The sequence below is a fragment of the Odocoileus virginianus genome, chromosome 3 (assembly GCF_023699985.2).
Source record: "Odocoileus virginianus isolate 20LAN1187 ecotype Illinois chromosome 3, Ovbor_1.2, whole genome shotgun sequence".
Taxonomy (NCBI): domain Eukaryota; kingdom Metazoa; phylum Chordata; class Mammalia; order Artiodactyla; family Cervidae; genus Odocoileus; species Odocoileus virginianus.
The window spans coordinates 90,364,197-90,384,900 of record NC_069676.1 but is presented as its reverse complement, the minus strand read 5'-3'; the positions used below and the strand labels follow the sequence as shown (position 1 = coordinate 90,384,900).

Sequence of the window (20,704 nt, the reverse complement as noted above, 5' to 3'; positions counted from 1 at the left end):
ATTATTAAGGTTTCAGTTCAGTTCAGTCACTCAGTTGTGTTCAACTCTTGGTGACCCCATGGACTGCAGCACACCAGGCCTCCCTGTCCATCACCAACTCTTAGAGTTTACTCAAACTCATGACCATCAAGTCAGTGATGCCATCCAACCATGTTGTCCTATGTCGTCCCCTTCTCCTCCGGCCCTCAATCCCTCCCAGCATCAGGGTCTTTTCTAGTGAGTCAGTTCTTTGCATCAGATGGCCAAAGTATTGGAGTTTCAGCTTCAACATCAGTCCTTCCAATGAACATTCAGGAGTGATTTCCTTTAGGATGTACTGGTTGGACTTTCTTGCAGTCCAAGAGACTCTCAAGGGTCTTCTCCAACACCACAGTTCAAAAGCATCAATTCTCCAGTGCTCAGCATTCTTTATAGTCCAACTCTAACATTCATACCTGACTACTGGAAAAACCATAGCTTTGACTAGACAGAAATTTGCTGGCAAAGTAATGTCTCTGCTTTTTAATATGCTGTCTAAGTTGGTCATAACTTTTCTTCCAACGAACAAGTGTCTTTTAATTTCATGGCTGCAGTCAACCTCTGCAGTGATTTTGGAGCCCCCAAAAATAAAGTCAGCCATGGTTTCCACTGTTTCCCCATCTATTTGCCACAAAGTGATGGGACTGGATGCCATGATCTTAGTTTTCGGAATGTTGAGCTTTAAGCCAACTTTTTCACTCTCTCTTTCACTTTCATCAAGAGGCTCTTTAGTTTTTCTCCACTTTCTGCCATAAGGGTGGCATCATCTGCATATCTGAGGTTATTGATATTTCTCCAAGCCAGCTTGTGCTTCTTCCAGCCCAGCGTTTCTCATGATGTACTTTGAATATAAGTTAAATAAGCAAGGTGACAGTATACAGCCTTGATGTACTCCTTTCCCAATTTGGAACCAGTTCATTGTTCCATGTCCAGTTATAACTGTTGCTTCTGACCTGCATACAGATTTCTCAGGAGGCAGGTATGGTGGTCTGGTATTCCCATCTCTTGAAGAATTTTCCACAGTCTGTTGTGATCCACACAGTCAAAGGCTTTGGTGTAGTCAATAAAGCAGAAGTAAGTAGATGTTTTTCTGGAACTCTCTTGCTTTTTCTATGATCCAGCGGATACTGGCAATTTGATTTCTGGTTCCTCTGCCTTTTCTAAATCCAGCTTGAACATCTGGAAGTTCATGGTTCACGTACTGTTGAAGCCTAGCTTGGAGAATTTGAGCATTACTTTGCTAGTGTGTGGGATGAGTGCAGTTGTGTGGTAGTTTGAACATTCTTTGGCATTGCCTTTCTTAGGGATTGAAATGAAAACTGACCTTTTCCAGTCCTGTGGCCACTGCTGAGTTTTTCAAATTTGCTGGCATATTGAGTGTGGCACTGTCATGGCATCATCTTTTAGGATTTGAAATAGCTCAGCTGGAATTCCATTCCCTCCACCAGCTTTGTTCATAGTGATGCTTCCCAAGGCCCACTTGACTTCACATTCCCAGTCTCGTTTTTGCTGACTGTATAGGGCTTCCCCATCCATTAACAGAAAATTGGATTAAAGATTTAGTGAGCATGGCCCCACCCATAAGAACAAGACCCAGTTTCCCCTCAGTCAGTCTCTCCCATCAGGAAGGTTCCATAAGCCTCTTATCCTTCTCCATCAGAGGGCAGACAGACTGAAAACCACAATCACAGAAAACTAACCAATCTGACCACATGGACCACAGCCTTGTCTAACTCAGTGAAACTATGAGCCATGCCATGTGTAGGGCCACCCAAGATGGATGGATCATGGTGGAGCGTTCTGACAAAACGTGGTCCACTGGAGAAGGGAATGGCAAACCACTTGAGTATTCTTGCCTTGAGAACCCCATTTACAGTATGAAAAGGCAAAAAGATAGGACACTGAAAGATGAACTCCCCCGGTTGGTAGGTGCCCAATATGCTACTGGAGATTGGTAGAGAAATAACTCCAGAAAGATTGAAGAGATGGAGCCAAAGCGAAAACAACATCCAGTTGTGAATGTGACTGGTGATGAAAGTAAGGTCCGATGCTGTAAAGAGCAATATTGCATTGGAACTTGGAATGTTAGGTCCATGAATCAAGATAAATTGGAAGTGGTCAAACAGGAGGTGGCAAGAGTGAACACTGACATTTTAGGAATCAGTGAACTAAAACAGACTGGAATGGGTGGATTTAACTCAGATGACCATTATATCTACTACTGTGGGCAGGAATCCCTTAGAAGAAATGGAATAGCCCTCATAGTGAACAAAAGAGTCTGAAATGCAGCACTTGGATGCAATCTTAAAAATGACAGAATGATCTCTGTTCATTTCCAAGGCAAACCATTCCATATCACAATAATCCAAGTCCATGCCCCAATCAGTAACACTGAAGAAGCTGAAGTTGAACACTTCTACGAAGACCTACAAGACCTTCTAGAACTAACACCCAAAAAAGATGTCCTTTTCATTATAGGGGGCTGGAATGCAAAAGTAGGAAGTAAAGAGATACCTGGAGCAACAGGCAGATTTGGCCTTGGAGTACCAAACAAAGCAGGTCAAAGGCTAACAGAATTTTGCCAAGAAAATAGCGAACACCCTCTTCCAGCAACACAGGCGACGACTCTACACATGGACATCACCAGATAATCAATACCGAAATCAGATTGATTATATTATGAAGGCTTACTGTTGCAAATACTTGCCTTCCCCCTCCCCCTTGCTACTGAGCATATATGTCCGTCCTTTACTTCTTGTGTTTTAAGAACTCTCTGCTTTGTCAGCTTAGTGGGGAGCAGGGCCTTTCTCCCACCACGCAGCAGTAAGGCCAGATTCCTGCCTTGTGTATCTCCCTGCCTGGTGCCGACACCTCACTTTTGCTGAAACAACAAAAAGTTGCAGGGTGGTAGAGACCTCCTCCTTTGATGACTGCATAGGTGTCAGCATCTGATCTCTGCACATTGGGGTGGCTTCCTCTAAGGTCTAGTGTGGGCGGGGAGTGGTCATCTAATCACATATTTGTCTGATACAGTTCTCGTTGCCTATCTTTGCTTGTTTTATGAGCCTGGTTTCTCAAATGACCCGTCACCTCTGTGATCCATTTAAGGATCTTCAGCCAGAGCTTGTTCTTGCTTTCAATGGAGGATCCTGACTGACAGAGTTAATTTAAACTTTGAAAGTTAAATGATGCTTTTTAGTAGATGTTAATAATTGTTGCTAACCATAAACTTCTTTCTTCTTGTGACTCATTAACATAGGAAAGATAATTTTACTTTCAGGGAAAGACATAGTATTTTTTTAAGTTTGTATCTATATCTGTTAATTCTGGGTGGATGCATTCTGAAATCATGCTCTCTCGATAATATTTTAGTGATTTTTTTTCTTCTGTACATTTGTGCCTCTAGCCATTTCAAGCAAGATGATATCTCCATCCATCAAATGGCCATTTTCAACCAGGCCCTTACTGCTTTTGTCATTGTTGATTCTCTTAATGGTGGCAACTCCATCCTCATGTCAGAGCAGGGAACCGACATCTTCTTCTAGCAACGGGGCACCGTTTCCTTGGAATAAAATGCGACTTCCAGAGCACATCATCCCAGCTCACTACGATCTCATGATTCATGCAAACCTCACCACTCTGACTTTCGGGGGAACCACACAGATAGAAATCACAGCCAGCAAGCCCACCAGTACCATCATCCTGCACAGTCACCACCTGCAAATATCCAAGGCCGCCCTGAGGAAGGGAGGTGGCCAGATGCAGGCTGAAGAACTGCTGAGAGTCCTGGAAAACCCACCTCAGGAGCAAATTGCGCTTCTGGCTTCCAAGCCGCTGGTTGTCGGCCACCCATACACCATTGTCATCGACTACGCTGGCAATCTTTCTGGGAGTTTCCATGGATTTTATAAAAGTACCTACAGAACCAAGGAAGGGGAAGTGAGGTAATTTTTGTCTTTTTTTTTTTTTTTAAGATTCAAGTGCTACCCACTTAAATTATTTATTTATTTAAATAAATAAAGCAAATAAAATTTAAATAAAATAATAATTTAATAAATTATTAAATTATTTATTAAATTATTATTTTTTAAATTATTATTTCAGGTGGCTTGTCCTTTAAAACTCCCTTGATGGTTGAATTCTCTCTTTGGTTTTGCTTTGTATGTCTTTGCATATTTAAAAATGGCTTATAGTCTTTTCCTTTTTTTTTTTTAATCTCATTTTTCATTCTGTTTGAACCAATTTTCTTTCCTCCAGGTCTATCAGAGTAAATACCTATTTGTTTATTTAATTAGACTTCTGGGATAGAATAAATATTTTAAATTCTCTTGGCCTAAGGACCAGTTTCCAAGGGCTGCTTTAACAAAGTACATAAACTGCGTGACTTAAAACAGTAGAAATTTAATATCTCACAGTTCTGGAGGCTAGAAGTCTGAGAACAAGGTGTCAGGAGGCCTGCGCTCTCTAGGTCTCTGAATAGCCTGGTTCTTTGCCTCTTCCTAGCTTGTGGTGCCATCAATCTTTGACATTCCTTGACCTGCAGCTACATTAGTCTGGTCTCTGCCTGCCTGTCACATGGTCATTCTCCAAATTTCCCTCTTGTTTTAAGGATACCAGTTATATTGGACTAGGGCTTTACCTGATGGCCTTATCTGAACTTGGCTACATCTGTAAAGACTCTATTTCTAAATAAAGTCTCACTGATATTAGATAATAAGACTTCAAAATATCTTTTGGAAAGACTCAATTCAACCTGTAACAGACTATTAGAGGAAATATTTTTGTCTCAGTTAAAACCTTTTTAGGGATCCTCTCCTGCCTGGTTTTAGTTCTGTTTTTAAAAACACAATATATTTTTGGGAGATTTTATGCTGAATTTTAAAATCAAATTTTGTTAGTAGCTTATACTTACTTCTCTGATTCCATATTATTTTTTGAGGTTAAAAAAAGTCAAATGCTACAGAAAAGAATTTTTGAAAAGATAAAATGTATCCCCATTATAACCCCTAGAGATAACTACTGCTTCTGTTTTAGGGGAACATTCTTTAGACTCTTTTCTGGATATACATACATGTCATTTAATGTAAATGGAACTATGCTGTGTTTTATGTTTCATGAGGGAGCTTTTTTATTAAAAATATATGTTGATATGTATTTTACATGATGACTGTCACTTTACATCATTTTAACAACTTTATTAAAATGCATGTTTCTGTGTTCATTTATTTAACTAATCCCCCTATGGATGGAAATTAGGTTGTTTCCAACTTTTTAGCATTAGCAATACTTGGACAAGCAATACTTTAAAATAATTTCTTTAGAATAAATGCCTAGAAGTAAAATTGCTAAATCAGAGGGTCAACAAACTTTTGATATGCCTTGCCATATTTCTCACTAATACTGTGTAGTGGCAATCCTTTTAGAGCCAAAATTCCAACAGATTTCCCCCTTTAATTTGTTACATTGATTATTAATGAAGCTGTGCAGCTTTTGATGTGTTTATTGACTACTTGTAGGTTCTTCTTTTGTGAGTTGCCTGTTTATGACCTCTGCCTGCTATTCATCTTGGTTGCTGGGTGAATTCTTACTAATTTTTAAGAGCTCATTATTTGTTCAGGTTATATTAACACTTTGTTAAATACCTTTTGATCAATTTTCCCTGTTCTTTTTATTTGTCTTTTAGTTTATGATGGCTTTTGTCATATAAGAGATTTTTTGGTAGTGAGATTCATCAGGATTGTGATAAATTTAGGAATTAAGACCTGATCATACACCTAACTTACAGTCCCTGGTGCTTCATGCTGCGTTTTTATTTCCCTTGCTGGAACTTTAGGGTACTTGCATCAACACAGTTTGAACCGACTGCAGCCAGAATGGCGTTTCCCTGCTTTGATGAACCTGCTTTCAAGGCGAGTTTTTCAATCAAGATCATAAGGGAACCAAGACACCTCGCCATCTCCAATATGCCATTGGTGAGTCTAAATTGCATATCTACTGATTCCCTGTGGTTTGTATCACCCCATTGACAGTTAACATTCAGGCTACCTGTATTGTTTGTTTTATTGCCTGACAGATAGCTAACTTTTTCTTTTTCACTTCCAACCTATGCTTTTGGTTCAAGCAGCAATTTATTTATGGTTAAAGAAAAAAAAAATTATCCCTAAAAGCATGCAAAATTTAGGTAAGAGTGACACTGCAGGTCATCCATGTCGACAAGAGAGAAACCATATAGGAAATTCAGGTCAGGTTCAAGTGAGAGTACCTTTCATAAAGCTCTTTTCTTATATGCTCTTTTAGGAGGACTTTTAAAGGAAATGCTCTGTCAAATAAGGTCATATTCCTATGATTTAGTTATTTCCTATAATTTCTGTATACTGTATTACTAATATTAGCTATACAATTTATATTAAAAATAACTGGCATGAAGTTGAGCAGATGGAAAATAAAAAAGTAATCTTTTAAGAATATAATGGTCGTGAAGGTAGCTACCTCAAGTTGCCTTTAAAGAAGTCATTATTTTCCAGTTCCAGAGCAGATGTGGACAGTGTTCCCTCTGAGTTTTATTTTTTTATTCTACTTTTTTGTTTTCCATTATGGTTTATTACAGGATATTGAATATAGTTCCCTGTACTATAAAATAGGACCTTGTTGTTTATTCCAAATATAATAGTTTGCATCTGTTAGGCTGAAGCCCCTCTGATTTTTAAAAGCGGAAAGGAGAAGATGACTGTGCCAAATGAATAAAATTACTCAATGAGGTCCATTACCCTATGATTCTGGTAGCACTGGAAAAACAGAAGCTGAGCTGTCTTACAGAAGCCCAGCCATTGATACATACCAACTACTGAAGCTCATACATCCTTTGTTTAGAGAAGTTCACTGTGGATGAGACTCAGGCTGGAATAGGCTTTGCCCAGAGTCCGAAACGGTGTCGTACTGCATCCCTATGCTGGCCAGGGGAGGCAGTGTCTTCACATGAAGGGACTCAGAGAGCCATGAACCAACCTCTAGTATTACCCAACCTTTAGAACTCTATATTGCTCACCGAATCCCTCAAGGACCCCCTAAGAGAGATTCTGACATTCCACACCAGAAGCCTGTCTAAAAGGCAGACTTTTGTGAATCCTTACCAGCCAAGAACTCTTGTCTCTTTCCCTAACACACTTGTATATAGAAAGATAAGAAACAGTTATGCCGTTTTCCTAATATAAATTTGAGATAGAGAAAATGCTTTTTCAAATTATAGTTCCCTCCCCGAATATTATGGTACTACTGCCTGGGGTGGGAGTGACTTCTCTAATTAGAGAATTACAGCTTAAGAAGAATAAAGGAACAGGGATGGTTTGGAGGTGAGGGACATACTGACCCACTAAACAAGACTGGTAGAGGTTTTAAAGGTTTGCAGGGGGAAGGCCAAAGCCCAGAGACTCTACAAAGATGCTAGAGTCCAAATCCATGAATGTCGGGGACCCTCTTGCTGAGGATCAGAAAATCTCTAGTGTAATCTTGCTCTTGGATGGGCCATCCCTCCTCTTGGCAGAAATCTTAACAGAGGTGCCTGAACTTAAGCTGCAGACATGGGGTTGAGGGGAAGGACAGCGGGATCTCAAAAGGATCTTTTCGGAGGCTAGAGAAGAAAAATACACCTTTGGAGTTAATCACATCTAAAATTGAATTTGTTTAATTAGCTTACTTTCCTAAAAATGAGCACAACTTCAAGAACAGAAATTTTTGTCAGGGGTAAGCTGAAGACATTTTAAAAAGAAAGGTAATTTGGGATCCTTCAAGAATAAACCTAGGTTGACTGTCGGAGTCAGGGTGTGAATGCCCAAAGGCTGACCAGCAGGCAACCGTAGCTTGTGGCTGGTGGGTGTCATAAAGGACAAGGGTACAGAAATAGAGGTGGAAATTGGATTACAGGAAAAATGCATCGTTAATGTGGATGTTCTCAGACTAGTTTCGACTGGTCTTTCCTCCAAGATCCTGCACACTGCTTTCTGTTGGCTGAGGTAGTAGGCTTTCTTCTTGGGAAGCTGACCTCTTAGACTGTATCTGTGCAGCCCCAACCCCACTCTGCAAGGCTGTTCCCTGATTATACTGCAAAACCTGACTTCAGTGAAGCAGATCAGAGTCTGGAGGAGACTTTGCAGGTCAGGCCCAGGCATGGGTTTCTTTGAATTGTTTAAGAAACTAGAAGCTCTTTTAGGTTATCCATGGTGACACATGCACCCAGTTAGACACTGCATTTCCAGATTATTTTCGCACCTTGTATTTTGTGGGCTACATCTTGGCAAAATCAGCAGTCTCAGTTTTGCTTTTTCCCAGCCACATTACCAATCCTCATGTGCCAATATGAGTCAGTTTGTAATCGTCCAGCTTATTTAGAAGAGATTTAAGTGGTGATGGTTATGTAACTGTGAATATAATTTAAAAAAACCCACTGAATTGTGTACTTTAAAACAGTGAATTTTATGGTATATGAATTATATCAATAAAAAATGGAGAAGAATGGTTTGGCTTTCCTATCTAAATTACTTAAGAAAGAGATATCTTTTTTGAAAAGTCTTTATTGATTTTGTTACAATATTGCTCCCGTTTTATGTTTTGGTTCTTGGTTGTGAGACTTGTGGGATCTTACCTTCCCAACCAGGGATTAAACTCACATTCCCTATACTGGAAGGCAGAGCCCCAACCACTGGTCCACCAGGGAAGTCTCTGAAAGAGATACTCTTAAATAACTATACACATGTCATGTCATATACTTTCAGTATGTCTGAGACTCAGGACTATTTCTCTATAAAATGTTGTCAGTGTCTTGGGTAGTTGGATTATTTGATGATCTCAGTTATTCTGATTTTAGGTTAAATCTGTGACTGTGGCTGGAGGACTCGTAGAAGACCACTTTGACGTCACCGTGAAGATGAGCACGTACCTGGTGGCCTTCATTGTTTCAGATTTTAAGTCTGTCAGCAAGATGACCAAGAGCGGAGTCAAGGTGAACCTATGATTGTCACATAGGGTGACCTGCTTGCCTGGTCTGCCTGGGACGGTCCTGGTTTTATAACTGGAAGTCCCACATCCTGGAAACGCCCCTTGTTCTCAGACAAACCTGTTGGTGGGCCGTCCCGTTGCCACAGATGCTCGTGTTTACAGCGGGGTTCTACTAGCAGAACCACGTGGGGAGACATGGCCCGGCCTGGGTCATGGTGCTGGCTCCACCATTAACTGGCTTTCTGCTACCTTTGGAGATGAGCTTACATTCTGTACAATGTGTAAGTGGGGTTAGATCCTGCAGCAGTTTCTTCTTTTTTCTATAACTTTCTGCAGTTTGGAAGTGAATGTCACTGACTGTCCGAGCCGGGGATTTCTAGCCATGGGAAGGAAGTAAGAGAAGACAGCTTGGAGTATTAAATGGCTCTGGGGAGAGCATTTGGGCCAGGGAATACTGGAGTGTCAGGGGAAGAGGTCTTGTTTCAAGGAGTTCTTGCCGCTGGGTGGGTATCACTGTATAGTCAACAGCCTACACAACTGTACACTGCAGCTCTAAATGCAAATAAGATTTTCAAAGAGGAGGCAGGGGACATCTTATTTAAAATGACCTCATTTATTTGTGCTAGTTTTAACTGAGGCCTGGGATAGTTAGGGTTTCTCTCGTGAATTACCTTGTCTTCTGTAGGGCCTGAATAAGGCCCTGACTAAATTAGGATGGTCTTATCCTTGTAGAGATATCTCTGCTTACCTGGGGATTTGAAGTTCATGCTTGGGGCTTGGCTGTAGGAAGCAATCTAAGTTCAGCAGTGAAATTAACAGCAAAAACACCCACTCACTGACTTGCCCACTTCAACGAGTCCTTTTTGAATGGTTATTTCTATGTGTCTTTCATACTGTGATTTTGTAATTCATAATAAGAAATATGTATTTGGTCTTCATCCTTGATTAAGCTCAGAGCCACTAAAACTCTTAGAATGTCCTATGTGTTGAGAACCATAAGTATTATCTCTTGTTTTGTTAATAAAAATTTCCTAGGTAACCTAACTAAGGCTGGTTGACTGGGAACCAACGATGTGATGGGAGAGTTGGGACTGGAGACTGAGTTTCATCACCAAGGGTCAATTATTTATGCCTATGTTGTGAAAACTCCATGAAAACTCAAAGGGTGGCTCCTGGGAGCTTCCGGGTTGGTGAACCAGTGGAGGTGTAGGGAACGTGGTTTGGTAGGAGAGGCCATGGTCGTTACATTCCCTTTTTCCGTATCTCATCCTACGGCACCTCTCCCAGGGTGGCTGTTCATTCCTGAGTTATGTTTGTTTATAATGGACTGTGAATCTTGTAGAGTAAAATGTTACTCTTGAGTTCTGTGAGCTGCTCTAGCAAATTAAACTCAAGAAGGGGGTTGGGAACCTCCACCCAATTGCTGCTAAGTCAGAAGCATGGGTGATAACTTGCACTTTTGATTGGCATCTGAAATCAGGTTAGGGAGCAGGCTTGTAAGACCGAATCCTGTAGAATGATGTTCTCACACCAGGAGTGTCAGCATGGAACTGAATTGTGGGATACCCAGCTGGTGTTGGAATGTTCCTTGGAGGTGTGAGGGAACCGCCCCCTCTCACATATATCTACATTGGAATTGGGTCCCAGACCCCTTTTGTGTGCCAATAATTTTAGTCATTTTCTTTCTTTAACACATTAAACTCACCCTTTATATCATGTCTAGATGTTGTCATATATGGAGTCTTGTTCTGGTTCATATATGAAGGCTGGTCCTGTGATTTGTTGTTTCTCCTGGCACTCGTTCGTGTCTTGTTCCTTTATGCTGTGTACTGTGAATTGTGTCTCTGAGCTTTTCTTACCTGAGTTGAAGGCGAATTTTTCCAGAGAGAAGTTGTATTTTGCTCCTGTCAAGTGACCCGGAGACTTTGCAGCCTTGGGAATCACTTTACATTATTGGCTTCAGGGTTTTGGACCACCTGGTTTTATTGTGAGTTCAGCTGTTAGACAGCATGAAGTTTAGCTTTTAGCTATAAATTCTCTGAGGAGATTCTCTCACTATTCCTCATACATCACCAGGGTTTGAATAAGGCATTTTTCCCCCCTTACAGTTTCCTGGAGGAATTTGGTGATTCTAGTTTAGACTTCCAGTAAGGGCTTGGTCCTTTGGGATCTAGCTTTATACAGGGGACATCTCCTACCCAGCTTGAGCAGGTTCTGGATTTTGTCTCCTTTCCCTATTGAGCTCTTCAGTGCCATGAAGACCTCAGCTCAAGTCCATCTGTAGTGGGCTAGTGTCCTCAGGGCAAAAGCTGGCTGCAGTGACCTTCTGCTGACTTCCCAGGGTCCTGCTGTCACTTCAGTTTGGGAAGCTAAGTTGTCTTCACCTTTTCACTGTCTTGTGTAAACATTTAGGAAGACAGTTTTTTATTTGTTACCCATCATCTGTTGTTTTCAGTAGGGGGACTGATCAAGAACAATCAGCATTAATATAAGAAATAGCAGCCTGCAATTGTCATCTTTAATATACTGGCAACCGTATCCCATACTAGGAAGCTGTTAATGTAAGGCTTCTAGAAAAGCCACGATGGAATTTGGATAACTTCCTTGTGTCTTCCTCTCCAGGTTTCCGTATATGCTGTTCCAGACAAGATAAATCAGGCAGATTATGCACTGAATGCTGCCGTGACTCTTCTAGAATTTTATGAGGATTATTTCAGCATCCCATATCCGTTACCCAAACAAGGTATAGATTTTGCACAGATGTTACAAACTGGCATTTAATGACCCCAGCAGTAGACTATATCTTCCTAACTGGCATCTTCCCCCATCAGCTCAGCAGCCTCTCAAGTCATTAAAACCCCAGCAGATTTTTGAGGCATGTGGCATGGGGATACTTTTGCCTTCTGATTTTAAAGACAAACACAACTCTATCAGTGGGCAGATAGCAAAGGACAAAGGCTGCATTTTTTTCCGTGATTGGCACGCATTTGGTAGGAATGTAGAGTACTCACATTTTTTCAATGAATTCCTTGATACAGCATAAGAAAATCTGCATTTTTTCTTTCTTACATGAGCTCTTCAAACTATTATGTGTTTGAGTTTTTAGGTGTGTGAAAGTCTTGGGCATCCAAGCTAGAGTGCATTATTGAGACAATTTTTAAGATTGTCCAGTCCCCAAACCCCTTGTCAGAGAATTAGAAATGAAGTCAGGAGGTCTGAAACCCAAGCATAACTTTGTCACGCAGCAGCAGAGTAACTCTGGATGAGCCCCTGAGCCCTTTTACTTCACTGTGAGAGGTTCTTCAGTCCAGAATCCAGGATTCTGTGTGGGTCACTTACTTTTTCTTTGATCCCTGCATCCATCCATCCTGAGAGTTAGTGTGTTTGGACCATGTGTAGGTTAAGACTGATAAGATGTTTTTTGTTTCCTTCCCAAGATCTCGCCGCGATTCCTGACTTTCAGTCTGGTGCAATGGAAAACTGGGGGCTAACAACATACAGGGAATCTTCTCTACTGTTTGATGCTGAGAAGTCTTCCGCCTCAAGTAAGCTCGGCATCACGATGGTTGTGTCTCATGAACTCGCCCACCAGGTATATGAGCTCAATCACACTTTTCAAAAAAGTATAAACTATGTTTTTATTGCTCTTCTGGGACATAGGCTATTCATATCAACATATGAATTCTATGGATTCATTTTTACTTTTGTCTTTTTCTCCCAGAGGAAAATTTATGTCTTTAAAACATTAGGTACCATGTTTTTAAAATACATATTGAAAAGTTTTTCTTTTTACATTGAAAAAATATTAGCTTTATAAATATGTTAACATTCATATACTGACATTACATATGTAGAATATATTTCCTTCTGAATGTTTGACGTTTACGGCCGTGTAGATAATCCAGTTGCCATAGAAATCTATGAATAACCTGAGTAATATTTTCCTTTCAGTGGTTTGGGAACCTCGTCACTATGGAATGGTGGAATGATCTTTGGCTAAATGAGGGATTTGCCAAGTTTATGGAGTTCGTGTCAGTCAGTGTGACTCATCCAGAACTGAAAGTTGTAAGTTGTATTTACTTACTTTTTTTTTTAATATATATTTTAGGTTAATCTGTTGCTGGAAAATATTATATTTACCAATGCTTGATTATGGAATTTATAGAAAGATTGATAACCTCCCTGGGAGTTTAAATGTGAATCAGGTTTCCAGAATGCTAGTGTACTTTAAAGATATTTCACAAAGACTTATTTCCAAACTCAGTTGCTTATTTCCAAATCTATGAGTTATGAAGTTAGTACTAAATTGTCCTCCCTGAATGTCAAAGAAATAGAAATAATGACAACTTGTCTGTTCTGTATCACTTTCCCACCTTCAAGCTGTTCACTGAAGAAGTATTAAGTACAGATTGATATTATTTCAATAGGGTCCTCCTTGCCAAATCAAATGAGCTTTGAGATAATTGTCCATTTGATTGTATAATAACCTAGACTCATGGGTCACAAACTTAATGCTTTGGAATCTCTACATGATGATTTCAAAAGTCATGTGTTTAACTTGTGAAAATCAAATGCAGTATAATTAAAAAGAAACGTTATGTAAAAACAATCCTTTACCATATTTTAATTTTCATTTGTACATATTCATATTTCCATTTTCATCTTCCTATATACACAACTTATATGTGAAAAGAAAGTGAAAGTGAAGTCGCTCAGTCGCGTCTGCCTCTTTGTGACCCTGTGGACTGTAGCTTACCAGGCTCCTCCATCCATAGGATTTTCCAGGCAAGAGTACTAGAGTGGGTTGATTACAGTATAGTGGATCATAATAAGTGTTTTCCTGTTTCCATATAGTCTTTAAGAATAAAGATGATTATGTTTGCTTATTGTTTTATTGTGTAATATGCCCTAATTAGATTATAGTTGGAATTTGTTCTCCATTGCTTTTTCTTTCACTACATGGTTAAAGCTAAATTTCTTTGCTTTAAAACCACTACAGTACTGTAAAGTAATTAGCCTCCAATTAAAATAAATTAATTAATTTACAAAAAATAGTATAGATGAAGACTGGAGATACTGAAATTATTATATATTTTAGTTTCATATTTGGGTACTATTGGGCTGTAGGCATAATGTTTTTATTTTTAATAGGAATGTTCTTTATTCTAAGGTGATAAGTATTTAAACAAATTTTCAATATTGATCTAAAATCATTGTTTCCTGTCTGTTCCTTAGCAGATAATTCTATTTAATTTTGTAAATTCTTTAGATATATAATAGGTCACATCAGAAATTTGGAGTGTAAACCTATTATCCAACATCAAGCCAGCCTCATTTCATATTTTTTGATCTAAATGTGAATCATTGGCGATGTTGTCTTTCTATCTTAATAGGAAGATTATTTCTTTGGTAAGTGTTTCGATGCAATGGAAGTGGATGCATTAAACTCCTCACACCCTGTGTCCACACCCGTGGAGAATCCTGCTCAGATTCGGGAGATGTTTGATGAAGTTTCTTATGACAAGGTAAAAATGTATTATAAGGATACAGTATGCACACTGAACTTATGAAGTGGAGAGGCTATAGCTGGGGCTGTGGGGTGATTTTCCCTTCATAAAGACTGACCTGGATTGAAGGCTTTCTCTTCTCACTCAGGCTGCCCGGCGTCAACTGTTTTAAGGCCTAACTTTAAGTATGGCTTAAAATCCTAAAGATTAAACTGTTGCCTCTTCATCCTTTACTGTCGTAAGTGAATATTCACAGACTACAGAAACTTTTAATTTATCCTTCAACAAATAGGTCTTGATTGGGCTTTAGCTTTGTACCAGGCAAAAGCACCTGCCCTTTTGTAGCTTTGGGTGCCTTCAGAAACAGTTGTCAAGCAAAATGTGTTTAATAAAAGAACTGGAAATTGTTGCCAACATGTAATAGTTGGGAGATTTTATATAAAAATCCATATTTCTGGCTTCTCTTTGAAGGAGAAAGAATTGTGGTCATACCAGGCTTCTATTTATTTCCCTTAGCAATATGGACTGGAGATAAGTCATGGCTCCTTAATGAGATCAGGATTCTGCTTTTCCACTTTCCCTTCCATTATCAACCATTTCCATTATCCTCACCGAGGCAGAGAATGTGTCATTTATCGTAAAGCTTGGCTGCTTTATGTGTAACAAAGAGAAAAGTATTTCATGTTTGCATGTTCCCATCAATAGTGCAGAGTGGATAAAAGCAGACATAAAACAGACATATAAACACACACATAGATCAATGGAATAGAACAGAGCCCAGAAATCAACTCATGAATATAAGGTTCACTTATGAAAAAGGACCCAAGAATACACAATGGTAAATGGAGTCTCTTAAATAAATGATCATTTAGTTCTTCTGACACCATATACAAAGGGAATAAAACTGCACCACTTTAAATGAGTCACAAAAACTAACCTGAAATAAATTAAAGACTTAAATGTTAGGATCAGAAACCATAAAACTCCTAAATGGAAAATAGAAAAAGTTTCTTGACATGTGTCTTTGCAGTGATTTTTGTTTTTTTATGTATGACACCCAAAGCATAAGTGCATAAGCAACAAAGACAAAAATCAACAAGTGGAATTACGTGAGATTAAAAACCATGTGCATAACAAGAACAAAGTGAAAAGTTTGCACTCTGTACCTTAATTTTCTCCCTACTGAATGGGAGAAAATATTTGGAAACCATACGTCTGACAACGGATTAGTATCCACAATATATGAAAAACTCATACAACTTGATTACTAAAGAAAACAATCTGATTTTATTTTTTTTTTGCATTTTACTTTTTAATTTAAATTCTTTTCATGGAAAGGCATTTTAAATATAGCATTGTGTGCATGTCAATCCCAAACTCCCAATCTCTCCCTCCCCACCACCCTTCCCTCCTGATAACCATAAGTTTGTTCTCTGTGAGTCTATTAATATGTTCATTTGTATCATTTGTTTTAATTCCACATATAAGCAATATCATATGACATTTGTCTTTCTCTGTCTTGATTTACTTCAGTTAGTATGATATAATTTCCAGGTCCATCTGTGTTGCTACAAATGGCATTATTTCATTCTTTGTAATGGCTGAGTAAAAAAAATCTGATTTTAAAAGCAGAAGAACCGAATAGAAACTTTTACAAAGACAAACATATGACCAATAGGTGCATTATAAAGTGCTCAACATCGCTAATCATTGGGAAAATGCAAGTCAAAACACAATGAGACATCCCCCCACACCTGTTAGAATGGTTAGTCTCAAAAAGATGAATAGCAAGTATTGAGAAGATGTGGAGAAAGGTAACCCATGTGCACTGTGGTGGGAATGTAAATGGGTCTGGTCACCATGGAAAACAGGATAGAAAACAAGGTATTACAGAATAGAGATATCATATCCAGCAATTCTACTTTGAGGTATTCAAAGAAAACAAAAACAGTAGCTAAAAGAGAGACATGCACCCCGTGTTTCTGGCAACCTTACAGTAGGCCAGATAGATGTTTCCATAAGTGTCCATTCCATGGTGGAATATTCAGCCATAGAAAAAGGAAAGCTGGGTGCTTGTAACTACATGGATGAATCTTGAGGGCATTATCCTAAATGAATTAAGTCAGACAAATCCTGTATGACCTCACTTAGCCGCTAAATCTAAAGGCAAAAACACATGAAGAGTGAGTTCATAGATTGGTGGTTGCCAGGGGCTTAGGGACAGGTGAAGATGTGAAAAGGTAAAAACTTCCAGTTATAAAATACATCATAGGGATATAACATACAGCATGGAGCTGTAGTTAATAGCGTTGAACTGTGTGTTTGAAAGTTGCTAAGAGGAAATCTTAGAAGTCCTGCTCACAAGAAAAAAATTGTAACCGTGTCGTGATGGGTGTTAACAAGGTGTATTACGGTGATCCTTGTGCAGTGTATGCAGGTATTGTATGCCTGAAACTAATGTTGTACATTGATTATACCTCCATGAATTATATCTCACAGATCCTTGTCCTGTTGGCAGGGATAGGCACTCAATGCAGACCTTCAAGGACCCAGGCTCTGCCCATCTAGGGACCCTACCATCTCCTAGAACCAGAGAGAGACTGTCTCTACCTTGAGGGGACCTAAGACATTCTCTTGGAATGGAGATTTTTAGTTATGTCTTACAGATGAATTGGGCTTTACAGGACGTGAAGTAGGAAGGGTTTCCTAGGAAGGGGGAATCATGATTTCCTAGAAGACTCAGGGTGGTGTTTTGAGCAAGAGGGAAGGAGGAAACGTTCTTGGTGGTTAGTCGTATGAAAAGTTCAGGGGGAGACAAAGAACATGTGAGCATTTTTCTCATCCTTGGACTCTGTCCCTCGTTTGTCACCTGTCTGACCACTGGAGGTATTTGAGTTTGTGACCCGTGATCTAGGAGGGTGGGCGAGGAGGGGAAAAGCTCGTATCACAGGAGTGCAGTGTCTAGGGGTTCTCGTGCCCGCTTTCTCACGTTGCTCTTGCTGGGCCAGGTCTCTGTGCTCAGGCTGCCAGTTCTTGCCAAATGGACTTTGCCATTTCTCACCTGTTCTCACCTTTGATTTCATCTCTCCCCACTCCTGCCCCAGAGGGGCGGTGGGAGAGCCACGTGGTGGTCCAAAGTCCCGTGTTTATTCTGCATCATCGCCTGCGAATCATGGGAGCCGGCAGATGATAGGGAAGCTTGAATACTGACAAAAAATAGCAGTCCCGGTGACTAAAGCATGAAGAGTCGTATTGATCCCCCGCCTCAATCGGTCCAGGTGTAACCCGCTTTTTCCACTTGTTCCACAAGTGATCAGACACTAAAAATGTTACGGCATCTGCATCTTAACAAACGGCTCCAACATAGTGACAGTAGATGAGACGGAGGTGGACTCCAGCTAACAATTATTTATATGGTCTTTTCAGGGAGCTTGTATTCTGAATATGCTAAGGGACTATCTTGGTGCCGACGCATTTAAAAGTGGCATCATAAAGTATCTGCAGAAGTATAGCTATAAAAACACAAAAAACGAGGACCTGTGGAATACTATGGCAAGCGTGAGTATGTTTTCATGTATCTCTGTGTTTGGGGTTGACAGGCTCATTGCCTTATTTTGTTTCTGTTCTGTACCACATTAATTCTTTTGAGAAGAATCACGAGTGGTTTCTTTCTTTAAAAGGACTGAGTGATGTGTTTATTTTTGGTTTTTAGATTTGCCCTACAGATGACACACAACACATGGATGGATTTTGTTCTAGAGGTGAACATTCATCTTCATCTGCGGTAAGTTTTCACATCTGTATGTGTTACCCCAAAGCTCATCCTTTTATTCCATTTTCTTTGAAGGATAGCTATGTGCCAAGCTTTCTGAGATCCTGGATCGTATCAGTCTCTCTGTAGATAAGGCTGCATTTAAACTATACCAGAGTGACAGCCTTTTACAGTTTTTCTTAAGTGTCTCTATACAAGGAAGTTGTCCAGCCTTCTTTGGTAACATTATCTCACTGATATTAATTTCTTCAGCTTCACTCTCTGTAAAGCAGTAGATTTATGACGTGCTTCTGTGGTAGATTAGGGCTATATCCATCAGGCTGTGTCAATTGTTTCCATAGCCCTTCATTTGTGGGGAAAAAAAAAAAACATAGATGGCGTGAGCATTCTCAGGCACTTACGATGTGTCAGGCACGTGTGAAGCACTTACGTGTATAATCTGCTTTATTCTTAACAATAAGCCTATGAGCAAATGCTATTACCCCTATTTTTACAGCTGGGGAAATGAAATCCAAAGGCATATGATTAGTAAATTGCAGAGCAAGGATTTGAATTGAGATCTAACTCATGTCTTTAACTGCTAAGCTATAAAGAATTCATAACACCTGAATCACAAAGCAGCCTGAGTCTCTGTTTATCTGGCCTTGTGGAATATTTTCACAGGTAACTCAATGTGAGCCTAGAGATTCAACAGAATTGTATCCACTCGATTTTTATTTTCTTGGCTGTTTTGCTTTCAGAGGCAGATTTATTCTGTAGTTTCTAGATGTGTCCCGTGGAATGTTTTATCCTTTCATTAGCTCTTAAATATTATTTGAAAGCTTTTTTAGTTCGAAGACTAAATCCTCGTTTGAGTTAATGGCTGGCTGTTGGGTTGCGGGCCACGTCAGTTTCATCACTTGGGAAGAACGGGCTCTCGATGGAGCACTTTCCCCCCACCTTGCTTGTTGGATGGACAGCATCCTTGCATAGGTGGTGCACACCTGGCCACTTTCTGTCCTTTCTCTCCCTGCCTTCATACCCATGCCTGCTCTTGTGCCAATGCCAAACCCAAGGTCTGCCCAGGAGAACCCGGTATGGTACCTGTTTTTAAGGCAGAAGAAAGGGAGAGAATGAAAGCGAATAGTGGGTGCTCTGGTGAATATGCTATGGCTGGAGCCAGCAGGGGAAGGGAGCGGGCTGGGGGCTGGGAGCAGAGGAAGGGGCAGAGAAGAGCTTCACTGGCCATGGCGCCTGCAAGCTCAAGCTTGGGCTGTCTTCTCAGAGGCGGGGCCGAGTAGTTCACGTACCTGCCTTTTTCTCATAAAGCAGCACTGGCGGCGGGAAGGCCTTGATGTGAAAACCATGATGAACACCTGGACGCTGCAGAAGGGCTTTCCGCTGATAACCGTCAGTGTGAGAGGCAGGAACGTACACATGAAGCAAGAGTCCTATGCGAAGGGCGTGGCCGATGCCCCAGAAACCGGGTAATGTCCACAGGGGAACTCGTCTGGTGCCTCCATAATGACGTCTGCCTGGTAGGATGAACCCTTATTTTTGAACTAGTGCCCTTACCTTTGTTGCAAAACACGTTAATCAAATCTAAATGCCCTGTGAGTTTGACTTACACACCACCATCTTTTCAAAAGGATAAAGATGATACATAATTACTTTAACATTCTCATGGTTTGTAGTTAGACATGATGGTAATTTTCAGTTACTGGATTGAAGTCAGCTCTAAGCATTTGTCACTAGATTACAGCAGAGCCTGTCAGTAGGTTGGATCTCAGGACGTAAACATTTAGGTGATTTTCGGGAAATGCAAGAGACTTGATTCTCTTCTTTGCCAGTCTGATTTGGATCCCCAAACCTGTTTGTCAGCTTAACACTACAGAGGACATTGCTGGAAATGAGACACTGCAGCTTGACTGATGCTGGATGGACACTATTTAAATTTTTTTTTTTTTAATGATTTCAGACCTCTGGAGAAGTTATAAGGAGAGCAAAGAATTCCCGTATATTCTTGGCCCAGATATGTGTTAACTCTTCACCACATTTATATGTCTACATATAACCTAAAATATAAAACAATTCCAAAAAATATGATCTTTATTTCCCTCTGTATATATGGCAAACATATATTTTCAACTGTTTGAGAGTAAGCTGGAGACATGATTCCTCTTCATTATGAAATGCTTCAGTGTGTTGTTCAATCGTTAAGTCATGTCCAACCCTGTGACCCCATAAACTGCAGCATGCCAGGCTTCCCTGGCCCTCACTGTCAACCGGAGTTTACTAAACTCATGTCCATTGAGTCAGTGATGCCATCCAACCATCTCATCCTCTGCTGTCCCCTTTTCCGTTTGCCTTCAATCTTTCCCAGCATCAGGGTATTTTCCAGTGAATTGGCTCTTCGCATCAGGTGGCCAAATTATTG

General features: G+C 40.1%; 1 protein-coding gene across 3 annotated transcripts in view; it reads left to right on the top strand.

Moving 5' to 3' along the window:
- ERAP1 (endoplasmic reticulum aminopeptidase 1) overlaps positions 1 to 20,704 on the top strand; it is a 132,697-nt gene that overhangs the window by 98,084 nt on the left and 13,909 nt on the right. For 2 of the 3 annotated variants that reach the window (XM_070465849.1, XM_020875457.2), the window contains exons 2-11: positions 3,425 to 3,962; positions 5,852 to 5,990; positions 8,879 to 9,013; positions 11,632 to 11,752; positions 12,447 to 12,601; positions 12,961 to 13,074; positions 14,403 to 14,534; positions 17,943 to 18,074; positions 18,229 to 18,300; positions 19,597 to 19,754. In XM_070465849.1, the coding sequence (XP_070321950.1) occupies positions 3,425 to 3,962; positions 5,852 to 5,990; positions 8,879 to 9,013; positions 11,632 to 11,752; positions 12,447 to 12,601; positions 12,961 to 13,074; positions 14,403 to 14,534; positions 17,943 to 18,074; positions 18,229 to 18,300; positions 19,597 to 19,754 (1,696 nt within the window). The remainder of the gene's footprint in view (positions 1 to 3,424; positions 3,963 to 5,851; positions 5,991 to 8,878; positions 9,014 to 11,631; positions 11,753 to 12,446; positions 12,602 to 12,960; positions 13,075 to 14,402; positions 14,535 to 17,942; positions 18,075 to 18,228; positions 18,301 to 19,596; positions 19,755 to 20,704) is intronic. The other variant, XM_070465850.1, reaches the window with a different exon arrangement.